At 38.5% G+C, this 12,460-nt stretch overlaps 1 protein-coding gene across 4 annotated transcripts in view; it reads right to left on the bottom strand.

The window, feature by feature from the left end:
* ryr2b (ryanodine receptor 2b (cardiac)) overlaps nt 1-12,460 on the bottom strand; it is a 74,279-nt gene that overhangs the window by 17,045 nt on the left and 44,774 nt on the right. For 3 of the 4 annotated variants that reach the window (XM_085182604.1, XM_085182603.1, XM_085182602.1), the window contains 20 exons: nt 11,200-11,325; nt 10,013-10,125; nt 9,042-9,138; nt 7,838-7,968; nt 7,009-7,060; nt 6,588-6,638; nt 6,313-6,412; nt 5,873-5,952; nt 5,021-5,097; nt 4,781-4,854; nt 4,470-4,550; nt 4,173-4,261; nt 3,789-3,917; nt 3,336-3,440; nt 3,010-3,091; nt 1,647-2,923; nt 1,416-1,477; nt 781-922; nt 537-623; nt 81-293 (listed from right to left, as the gene is read on the bottom strand). In XM_085182604.1, the coding sequence (XP_085038730.1) occupies nt 81-293; nt 537-623; nt 781-922; nt 1,416-1,477; nt 1,647-2,923; nt 3,010-3,091; nt 3,336-3,440; nt 3,789-3,917; nt 4,173-4,261; nt 4,470-4,550; nt 4,781-4,854; nt 5,021-5,097; nt 5,873-5,952; nt 6,313-6,412; nt 6,588-6,638; nt 7,009-7,060; nt 7,838-7,968; nt 9,042-9,138; nt 10,013-10,125; nt 11,200-11,325 (3,168 nt within the window). The remainder of the gene's footprint in view (nt 1-80; nt 294-536; nt 624-780; nt 923-1,415; nt 1,478-1,646; nt 2,924-3,009; nt 3,092-3,335; nt 3,441-3,788; nt 3,918-4,172; nt 4,262-4,469; nt 4,551-4,780; nt 4,855-5,020; nt 5,098-5,872; nt 5,953-6,312; nt 6,413-6,587; nt 6,639-7,008; nt 7,061-7,837; nt 7,969-9,041; nt 9,139-10,012; nt 10,126-11,199; nt 11,326-12,460) is intronic. The other variant, XM_085182601.1, reaches the window with a different exon arrangement.

A 12,460-nucleotide genomic window follows, 5' to 3' on the forward strand; every position in this document is an offset into this window, starting at 1 on the left:
CAAGTTAATAATTTACTTCATGGCTCTTGACAGGTAAAAAGTGATTATATAAAATGAAAGAAGTTCTTAAACTGGTATACCTTGAGGCAGTAATAACCAATAATACAACAGAAGGAGATGATTGTGTGTGCTACAGTCAGGAAATTGAGAGAGGGCTCCATGTATCCACTGTTTTCTTCAAGTACAAAATACACTCTGCCCTCGCTGTTGTCGTCAGCATCAGAGTTCAGTTCTTCACCGTAAACAGATGTGGTCATTCCTTCCTCTTCTTTCAGGGTAGGAAACGGTGTTACCTTGGGTAGACAGTAGACCAAATACATAATACTTAGGACAAAGTTGACTTTTTTTGACAAAATATTAAAAAACATCTTTTTTAATATAAGAAATTCAAGGTTGTTAAAGTAAAGCATTGACCGAGACTACCCGGTTTGATTGACTCCTTGGGCTTCACAGCATGAAGTAGCAAATAATGGGCAAAAAAATATGGACAAAACACACAACAGCACAAAATACTTGTCTCATTAGCACATTCCCACCTTGTAGAACAGAAGGACGAAATTGATTGCAAAGGTGACAAAAAGAGCCAGCAAGCGCAGATTATAAAAGTTCCTTGCAAAATAGTTCTGGAAAAAAGAAACAGAAAAAAATCTGAGGTGTCTGGCCCTTATATTTATGTGACTGTGGAGGAAAACTGACGTGGGTGTAAGGATGCATCCTTATCTACATTGTACTCATACATTCACAGCCATGTGTGTCTCTGTGTGTGCACTTGCATATTACCAGCAGGCTCTTGTTATGAGTGCCAATTGTCTCCCAAAGGGCAGATTGTTGGCTCTGTGGTTCTTTTAACTTATTTGAGAATCTCTTGGCTCTCCCTCTTGCCTTTGCTTTCTCATTTCCAATTTTCTTCTCAGACTTCTCTCTGCAAATAATCCATACGCAAACAGAGGGAAAGTCAAACAGCCTTACTTTGACCAATATCTGGGATGATGAAAGCAGAATTTTGCCTGTGAAGATTTCAAACTTTTGATGTTAAATGTGATCTTAACCTTTGCTTTAAGCCCACATGAAAGGTCAGTGGTTTTTATATGCTGAATGGCAGTGGCTCAACAGTATAGTGGTCAGCATGTTTGCATAAGACCCAAGATTTTAGACCAGAGGGAGTCACAAATTCAGCCTCAGGGAATCAAATCACATAAAACATGCAGGTCCATCTGTTGTTGTAACCCCTTGAGAGTTAAGGGAGCAGCCAGAAGGACCTTACTGTAGGCAAATTTTATAGCTGTCATTTAGCAAAATATTTTTTATTGGTTTTAAACACACATTTTAGCGACTGTAACACTTAAAAGTGTTATTGAGAAGTTAAAGAAAATCCCTCTTTGAGAACCAAATAAGAAAGCATGCAAGAGACTCACTCTGTGTTCATTTTTTTGTCTTCATTTTTATCCTCTGTGGTTGTGTGATCCTTAATTTGCTGCTTGTAAAATTCATTAAGAATCAAAGTTTAATATGAAGCTCAAACAGTATCAAAGTATTACAAATCAATGAAGCTTAAGACAAGTCCACACAGATGAAAAACCTTGGGAAAAATAAAATGTACTGAACCATGAACATTAAATAAAACATTCTGAATGTAATTTTCATACCGTTATCTGATGCTTCTCAATATCAGAGGAAGCACTGGTCCTGGAACTTGTGCTGAACAGGTCATCCAGACTGGCAGTGAGGTCTTGTGCTACAAGTTTGTATCGACCTTCCTCTTTCTTTAGTTTGAGGCCAAAAATGCCTGACAGTGCATCCACCTCTCTGGGGGAGGTCACAGCTCCCATCTGCCCAATCTCCCTCAATTCTCTGTGGGACGAAAAACTGGCAGAGTACCTCCTCGGCTGATCCACACCACTTGGCACCTCCGTGACCTCATCAAGAGTTGGTTCAAGGATACCGCCAAGCAAGTCAGATATCCTAATCCTTTTGGCTCCCTCTATGAGCCCACCACTCACAAAAGCAATGTACAGCACGTATAAGATGCTGCGGAATAAAACATAAATGCACCGTACCTGAGCCATACAAATAAATCGGACGAATAGAGCAGCCGACATGAGGATATCCTTCAGGGTCATCTTCATCAGTGTCTTTAGGTTTGTCAGAGAAAGTAGAGTTGAGAGAAATAGCCACCAATGAATTATGAAAAACATTCCCTGATCGCCCAGGCGTCGTTTATCCTCGACTTGTTTCCCAGTATTTCTTTCTCCGGTGTTAGAGCCAGATATCTGAGCTGCAAGCTGCATCTCAAAAATGGTGTCCTCACAGAAATTGACAAACATTTCCATTTTCTCTCTCTCTGCACCCTCGTTGACAACATCAAAAATGAACTGCCTCTTCGACTCTTTAACCTGTGGCTTCTCCCACTGTGTGCGGCTATATTCACTGATCTCAAAGTAGACGCGTTCGAAGCGCTTCCCACTGCCAAGGATCTCTATGCGTCCTAGACAGGGCTGAAAGTAAGTCAAGACACTTTCTGCCAGTTCCAAGAATGTCTTTAGTCTTGAATCGTTGGGCATGTGTTCTGACAAATTGGTGAGGAGAACGGTGATGCTGAAGCCAATGTCTTTCGCTGGCTCATGGAAGCGATCCACAAAGGCCTCATAGTTCACAATTTCACCATCATTAGTCTCCATGCACGAAAGCAAGAACTGGATCTCAGCCTGCGAGAGATGCTTGCAGTTTTCCATGGCTTTCTGGAAGTCCTTCCTGGATATGCTTCCCTGACGATCAGGATCATGTTCTCTGAAGGCTTCTGAGGAGGTGAGGTCTTTAAGTTTGAGGAACATGTCAAAAAACTTGAGAATCATTTCCACATTGCCTGACGATTCCACCAACATATCCACCATTTGCTTTCCAGTAGTTCCATTGACAACATTACCTGCAGGAGGCACAGGAATGTCCTTACTTAATGATAAATGGTAACTTATTACTATCACAAACTGCAAAACAACAGCAGATATTTACCTTCTAACATGGAAAGCAAAAACACAACCATATCTTTCTGTAAATCCATGAGCTCTTTTAGAAGCTCTATTTGCCTTGAATCCTGTATGTGCAGAAAATATATTCATAGTTAAATTTTCATAAAGTTGTACCACTGATTTCACATATTACACTGTGCACATTATCAGAGGACAGTTTTATGTTAAAAATAAATCTGAACTAAAAATGATGACTGCGGGGGTAGAAACCCTGCAGTACATGATCACCTAGAGTATTGTCAATTTTATGTCTTCTGAATTTTAAATGGAAACATGCATGGTCACTGTGAGTGGATTAATACGCTGTACCTGAGAGAGCTTCATCTGCAGGTGCGCAAAGACATGGAGGAATCCCACAACAGCGTCCCAAAGACGACTATGAGCTAGACTCTGCTGGTTCCCAGTACACGGACCCTGTATGCACACTCTTATAATGTGAGCTGCTAGTAAAAGCAAAGTGAACTTATAGAGAAATAGACAGCTCTTTGCAGAAGCCCCACGGCTTGTGGATTTATGTAGAGTGTCTAGATTTAGACACTTTACATCTTACCCATCACAGAGTGCTATTATGAAGCAGTTTGACTGGTCCTAAATTAATTCTGCAGCATGGCAAGAATTTGAAATATACAACCCCAAATTAACAGACTGCTGGGATCCTTAATTAAACATTTTAAAGACTACATTGTGAAAAAGTTCAAGTTTAATGAAGACTACAGAGCTGGGCAATAAAATCACTATGGAATGTGATGGAAACAGACTTACCTGTATGTACTCAGTGAGAGTGTTGAAGACCTGTTTGGCCACTTCGATGGCCTTGGAGAAGTTGTGTTGACCTTGTGCATCAATCGCATCCTTACCTGAGTAGTACCAGTAGAAGTCACTGATGGACTCCTATAGTGTAGCAGAGGAAAATGTTTGTATTTCATGAGCACAACTAAAATGTTTTAGAGACAAAACTATTGAAAAAGACAAAGAACAAATCCAATTCTATTATTGCACTCCAGCTAATTTAATTTTACCTTATTTTGGACACATCTACTTGAAATTAAATCAATCAATCACTAAAACATTATGCTCCACAAATGTGCCTTAAATGAAACACCAAAACACAGCATTACAAATGAAAACTCATCACAGCGTGCCTACCTGTATCCTTAGTAAATAGTCTACAGTGGATATAATGATGTTGACAGTGGTGTTGTTGCCTGTTTGTGTTCTCAAGTAATTCTGGAAATCTAACACATAAGCAAAATATCATTAAAGTGGACAAATTGTTAAAGTGAGCTTTGCATACATTAGGATTGGACAATATATATGTAGTACACAGCTGTTATAAGTCGCTGTTAAACTACAGTAATTTCCATCTATATTTCTTCAATATATCAATATATTTTTGTGAACTCTTTGACAGAATGTAACTGGATACAGCAGAAAGCAATTAACCTGAGTTGTGTCCTTCACACAGCAGCTGAAGGAAACGGAACAGGTCACAGGTTAGGTCTTTGTCAGGCATCACCTTTTCTCCTGGGAAAAAGACGGACAGAAAAAGGTGAGGGGAGAAGAAAAAAAAGAGTAGAGGTGTAAGGTTCATAAACAGAGTAAGAGAATGTTCAAAGAATGAATAAAACAGAAAATTAGGCCACTTTTGATTGTAAATTCAGAGTATGTTCAAGGCCATCGATCTCACAGCTGGCTCTTCTGCTGTGACATGGATTAATAGTAATAGATTTTTTTTGCCTATTTGAATATAGTACCTGAGCTCTCATCCGTGGCCATGCCTAATCCCTCTGCTTTGTTCTGCCTCTCAAAGGCATTCAGATCCAAAACACTGAACAGAAGAAAAGCAGGCACAACCACACAGAAAAAAGCACAAGTAAAGCACTTGTACTGTTGGCTTTTTTTTTTTTTTATTGTAAATTAAATCAATCAGTATTTGAAACCTGCCAGCCTTTATAACATTTGACATGATATCTAATTTTTCTACATTCACTCACCTGCATGACTGCATAAGCCCAGCCATGCTCTGAAAGAAGCCCACATCTCGCTTCTCTTTTAGATAATCCAGCATTTTCTATCAGACAAAAGCATCAAAGACAAGGTCTGATAAATGGATGATCTGATTTGAAACAGAGGTAATTAGATTTATTAGCATTGCTGCAGTAAGATGACAACATTTGAAAGGGCTATGTTCTAATAAGGACAAATAATGACACGAGGGCACTTAGTTTAAACATTATTGTAGACCTATTTAATGTCCTGCAGTGAGACCAAAGAAAAAATCATTTTAATTTGCACAAACAGGCAAAAAAATTAGGACCACTCACAGATATATATGTATAATGTAAGCTCGGGTAAACACTCATAGTTCATATTGGTGGATGCAGGAGAAGTATGTAGATGTAAAGGCCTGTCCCAGCTTGTCAGGGGCCAAATCACCATAATTAGATCTCTGAAATGGAAAGGCTTTCAAGGTGCCCATGGTCAGCACTGGGAATGCATACAACTTGCAGGATCTGCTGCCTTCTGGTCACATATTAAAAGGCACCTTCAGAGATCACACATCCAGCAGTGCAGACACAGAGGACCAACAGGCCACAGTGTTTTAGCTGACTGGTGTATCATTAGATACTCGTTTACTTTAAACTGAGATCTTTGATAAAACAGTTTCTTCCCCAAGTTATTCGATCCATGGTAATCATTTGTTTTATGATATAAAAACCTAAACTCCTATTTAAAATGAAGAAATAGCGAATGTCACAGAAGGTATATATCAGATCTATTTTGTGAATGCCAAGAAAAAAACCCACGTAAATAGTTTCAGGGGGAAAGCAATGAAATTATTGTACCTGCTGAACAGTGGCATTTCCTCCATTGAGAATAGCAATGCCTAACTTCAGCGTAGGGGCAATCATGGAGCCTATGGCACCTGAAATTAATCAAAAGAAAAGAAAAAGCATGGTACTGACTCCAAAGAATAACACTGCATGATGCACATTTGAAGAAAGGAGTGAAACACACTAAGCATCTACTCTCTTCACGTCAGTCTCAAGAAAATGAGCACTAAATCAATCAGAAAGAAAAGATTACTTTCTCAGTTCCCTGCATGTGGGAATCTTTGTCGAGTATTCAGCTAACATAAATACTCTGGCTTACTGCTGGCACATCTAAAGCAACAACATAATAAATTAGAAAGCAAAAGATTAATCTTAATATTTAAATTTCTATGATTTTAATGTATTTTTCTATTACATTAAAATATTTTCTAATATTTGAATGTCTTTCCTACCTTTGCTGGCGCTGATAGTTTGCAGGACCATCTCAGAAGCGCCACGACAATGTAACCTGGCTTGCTGGTACAGCAACTTCTGTTTCTCCATCTCCTTCTCCTGAGGCGATGAAAAGATAATTCATGTTTTTATACACCATTTTATCAAATTGAATTTAACATAATGTTGAATATTAATAATCTATAACACTGTTCACAATAGAAATAGTAAAAACTAACAAGTTAAGCCTCTAACAAAAACTCTAAGCAAGGAATATTAAACACAAGTCTCTTACTTCAAAGCTTTCCACCTCCTGCTCTTTCTCTTCACCCTCTCTGCTACAACTCTTGAAAAGCAAACACATGAAGCAGGGTGGTTATATGAAAAGATGTAGAAAATACAAGTAAGTGCATACAAAAGAAACACCTAGTTCATAAATTCACAGCACCTTGCTTTGATATGTGTTGCATGCGCTATTCACCAAAAAACAAACAAGAATGAAAGTAATATTAAAAGCCACATTGTGCATTTTGTTTCTCTCTAGTTTATTGCTATAATTTTAGGAGCTGGCGAATGTTGTTCAAGAAGAAAATTCAAAATACTATGATAGTACAATGTCATATATGTAACATTACAGGCAGTCACCCTGCATGCTTTTGTAAAGGACTTCAAGACATGAACAGAGATTTAGACACTACTAATGAGTGTTCTATTACCTTGGCCATAATAGCAGCGTATGACTTATAGAGACTGTCAATTCCATCCTTACTGTGAACAAAGAAAGGAAACGAGATGTGATTAGTGTGTATCAAAGTATGCACAAGTTCAAGTTCATTCAAAACCCCTTACACTGTTGAAGGCATTACTACCTTTAAACACCTTATGTGGACACAGTTAATGCCCAACTCTACCCAGTGGCATTGAACATGTTTATTGACCTTAACAGACAACACCTGGATACTAACTAATCTGATTAAATCTCTGCAGTGACTTTACAAATGGGAATGCTCCTCCACCAAGGTTTTTGCAAAGACATGATGCCAAAGTGTTCATTTATGTTCATGTTATGAGTTTCTGCAGGAATATCAGAAATATATCTTAATTGTAATGGTGGATAAGATCACACATTAAGAAAAAGAGCATTTATGACATTATAGGAATACTTATTTCAGTTACTTTTCAACAAGAATTTTAACCACTGCTTACAAGAAAGGTTTTTTTTTCCCCATTCACAACATCTGTGGCGAAAAATATATGCTTTGAATATTCCACTGAAACTGCAGCTTAAAATGTATTGATGTGAAAGATACACATTATTTGCAACATCAAGCAGAATGCATTTATGCAAAAATTAAAGCCCTGGAAAAAGCAGGAACATATTCCACATTCCAAGCTTTCAGAGGTCAGTGGCCACAGATGTTGGACAAAAATATCATGCTTCTGGTCAATTCAATGTTGGCTTTCTGGCTGATGAGTTTGACTTATAATAGTTGTGCTGACTGGAAATGCTATTGCAAGTGATTATTTTATGATAAGCACACACACCTGCTTTCTGTCAGGGCGCTTCGACTGAAGAGTGTAATGAGTTGTAGGAGAGGATCGATTGGTTTGGCACCTTCCTTCACATCCTTTTCTTCCCCTCTTCCACCTACATACAGTTCCATTACTCCCCTCTTCTGCAAGCCAGAAATAAAAGAATAAAGGAACTAACATGGAGTCTTAATTTCACAGCCTGGCTGTGCACAGCAGACTGAGGTTTACACCTGGCTGCTTTGTTATTTATTTGGAAATTCTACTAAAAAGACATATGCAAGCAAAATGTCTTAATGGATTAATGTTTTTTTTAATAAAACAAATGTTTAAAGTGATAATAAGATGGCAACACAATAATGAGTGCACAATGTCACATCCCACCTACTTTTTATGCCAGAAAGTGGGCAGTTTAGTGAGTGCAAAAATATTGTACAATAGTATTAGTGTTTAATTTCGATTCAGTACAACAGTGTAGGTGGGATTTTTGTGCAGCCTGAAATTCCTCACAGTCTTAGGCTGATTTTGAGCAAAAAGGGTTTGTTTTACACGATAAGTATTTTGTTGGCAAAACAGAATGTACTGTACTAACATCATATGCCAAGAAGAATATATCTAATTATATGCACACGGGAAAAAAAGCTGATTTGATTATGGCTTCAGTTTTTAGAGGCACTGAACCCCATGACAATCTCTGTTTGAGCATCCCCCAGACCCATTGCTAGCAGATTGTCAGAGCTACTCACAGTTTGCATGTAAGATTCCGACCCGTCTGCAAACGCTCGCCAACTAATAACAAAGTGGTAGTGAAACTTCAAAGTACAAAATGCTGCCACTGCAACCAAAACCTGCTAGCAGCTGTGCAGCACCATATACCTGTTTAATAACAGTTCAAACTAGCCACTGCTTGCAACCTGAAGAAATCACATGTCAACCAGCCGGAGAACCCATATTTTTCCTTAGCAAATGCTGGCTGACAAGGTGTCATCGACCAGTCTGTTGGCCTATCTGACTGGTGCCTTAGGCAATCTGCAGTAAAACTTCATGTAAGAATAGCTCATCAAAATCAATTTAGAGCCACATTTCACTTAATTAAAAACAATAAATCAATTCATGTCTCTCATCTGGTACCCTTTAAGAACATAGGCCTGTTACACAATCCTCCTCTACATTATTTTAAACTTTTACTAATGCCAGCAGGGCCACCTTCTCCACTCACAGCTAAATTCTCCACAAGTGTCTCTTCAAAGCTGTACTCCTCAGCAGATATCCAGGATTTATTGTAGGCTTGAAGAAACAGGTTAACAGCTCGATGCCTAGAGACGAAAATTAAAAGGATGACAAAAAGAGAAGACTTATCTTTCTGAAGTAGAAGGAAGCAAACACAGGAAAAAAATATAAAGATATTTCTTCTCTGGTAACATAAGTGACAAACTCACAATCACAAGATCGGCCTGCCTTAAATCATACACTGCTTTAGTAATGTTTTTCAAAATGGGACTGTCAGTAGAGAGGAAAAGAGAGAAGTTCCATAACCATAAACATATTTCAATATATTTTTTCATCTCCCAATGGAGCACAAGCTGTTCCCACAGTTGTCAGATAGCGAGACTCAAACCACAGAAATCCAGAGCAACAATCCAGGAAGCTGGTAACTTTGTTACTGTTGTGGCACTCTTATTGTCAAAGGGCTAGAAGTGGATTGTGATAACCTGGTAGCCAACTATCAAATGAGTGGGTGTGCTACTACATTGCAGTCTCACACTTTATAAATTATATAAAACCAGAACATGAGCAGGTGATAGTGCTCAGTGGTCAAGTTGTCAGTATCATCTGTGGACTGTTAAGCTAAGCAACAACAAGTAAGCATTTTCTGCAGTGAGGAGGCTCTTGGGGAAAAGTGAGAATAGGTTTAAAATGACAGTGTCTGTCCTACAGGTATTTGAGAAGATTTGGACAGCTTTCAGTCAATTGTGGCTTGTGTAATGGAATATGAGCTTCTATACAAAGGAGGATACCCTGTAGAGAGAGACTGAAAACCTAAAAGAGGACTATAAACCTATGAAAATATTACTAGGACGGGTGCTTAGCCTTTTGTCATTCGCCTAACCAATATTGCAACTGATATACTTACTAAAGCAAAGCCAAGTATTTAGATAATCTTTTTTTATTATTATTATTATTTTTTACCTGGGTAGGTTATAGAGTGGAGTCATTCTCAGGCAGGCCACCACTGCACGTTTCCTCTGTTTTGATAAAACTGTGTGTCTGGCAGGTTTTTTGTTTCTCAGTGGGTGTTCCACCTGAACACAAAACCAAAGATATTTAAAGCAGCTTGGTGCACATGAACCTGGTGACCAGTACTAGGTACAAAGGACTATGCAATAGCAACTATTGTATAGGCTTAAATGGTTTAATTCAAACATTAAAAGACATAAATAAATGAAATCAACAAAACAATCAACAGGTCACAAAATACTAAAATTAAAGTTTGTCTTGCAGAGAGACCACACCTGTATAATTTTGTGACTGCATCTCAGAGTTGTGACATCATGGGATTGAAACAAAAACTGCTGAGCAGGATATATAAACAGATGTCTCCAAGACCACTTATTGTCATGATACACAAATACATACAGAGAGGTATAAATAAAATAAAATAGTTCCAAGACACCAAACATAATTGAATCTCTGTCACGCAGCAATCACGCAGTTAAGAATGAAAACATCTCAGCAAATGTTTCAATAACCTCATCATGGACATTAACACAATGTCGGGTAGAGTTGCATCTTCAACACTGCCCAGACATCACTGTGAGATTTTCTACTAAAAGAGAGGTTTTGTTCATGAATTAGTTTTTTCTATTCCCTTTCTATAAAACAAAAAAAGCTTTTAAGTTCTCCACTTTTACTGAATTAACTATTCACATATAAAGATGAGGATTCCTGAGTCTGTCATCTTAATATGGTGTACAGGGAGAACGTAATTATGGTAAGTTCCCCCTTCCACAAATGAAATAGACGTTAGATATACAACACCACAGACAGCTTAAAAGTGTTGGTTTTTGTGCGTTTGTTTGTTTTTTAAAAAAACAGGATAAGGTAATATTAGTCTGTGTACAGTGGTCCCTCGCTATAACGCGGTTCAGTTTTCGCGGATTTCTTTTTGTGCAATTTTGCATGCTGTTATATTTTGTTTTGACAGTGCATTGTGTTCTGCGTCCTGATTGGCTGTAGACCATTGTCAATCAATCTTGTGCCGTGTCTCCTGTACAGTACAGATTGCGTTCAGCTTGTCAAATTTACCTCAAGGAAAGGACGGAGCCTTTACTCAGTGTCTTAATCAGCAACTTTTTCTATAGCATGGAAAAGCTCACCTGGTCAAGATAATAAAGGACTCGAGCTATTTCCATAATCCTGTCAACAGTCTTTTCTGCACCACTGATGGTCCCGGGTTGGTGTGGGAGCTCTGTAAGAATCTTCTGTCTTAAACTGTCTGATCCCTATAAAAAAAAAAAAAAGAAGAAAAGATTAGCTCATTCATTTGTTTTGTTCCTAGGTGCTGGTAGTTATATCAGTTGTTGAATTTGTATATACTGACTAATAATAAAGACTCTGTATTCACAAATCATTATAAAAGAAGAAAGAGGATTTCAAAGACCACTGGGAAAAACATTTACTCGAATTTCTGCTCTAAAAGTTGTTTATAATGACAAAGCAGAATTTTCCCATCACTAACTTATGAGTAAACACATTTATCAGTGATTTATGAATACAGAAATGCTGCATGCATATTTAGTACAGTGTGGCGAGTATGTCACATTCATGTCTCTGGTGAACAATGAGCCACTGCCTGAGATTAATAAAAAGACAGCTTTGGATTTTACAGGCTATGAAAGCATTCTCTGATTTAATTTCCCAGACACTTGTTGCACAAATTAAAAGTTACTCTGTTCTCAAGCATATCGGTGAATATGATTAATTTCTTCAGAAAGTAGAAAAGATACGCTTGTAATGTTCAGTCTAAGGGCAGTCCAAAACACAAATTCATACAACTAACTGTTGGTCCAACACATCACACAGACGGTCGATTGGACTGAGATCTGGGGAACTTGGAGGCCAAGTCAACACCTTAAACGCATTTCTGAACCAGTTTTTGTTTTTTGGGAGGGTGCATTATCATGCTGAAGGAGGCCACAGCCATCAGCTAATACTGTTTCTGTGAACGAGTGTGTATAGTCTGCAACACGTCAAAGTAACAGCCACATGGATTGCAGAACCCAAAGTTCCTCAGCAGAACCTTGCCCAAGCAACGCCTCAGCCAACTTGCTCTTTCTACAACAGTGGATCCTGGTGCCAGGTGTTCCCCAGGTAAGTGACGCAGATGCACCCTGCCATTACCTTTCAGCGGTGGACAGGGGTGACCTTGGACACGCTGACTGGTCAGCTGCTATGCAGCCCCATATACAAGTTACAATTCACTGTGTATTCTGACATCTTTCCACCAGAACCAGTATTATTAATTTTACAGCACTTGCGCTTGTCTGTTCGATTGGAGTGTCTTGATTCCACATGTGCATCAATAAGCCTCGTCCGCCCATGGCTGGTTCACCACTTTACCTTCCTTGGACCATTCTT

This window comes from Neolamprologus multifasciatus, chromosome 13, assembly GCF_963576455.1.
Source record: "Neolamprologus multifasciatus chromosome 13, fNeoMul1.2, whole genome shotgun sequence".
Classification (NCBI taxonomy): domain Eukaryota; kingdom Metazoa; phylum Chordata; class Actinopteri; order Cichliformes; family Cichlidae; genus Neolamprologus; species Neolamprologus multifasciatus.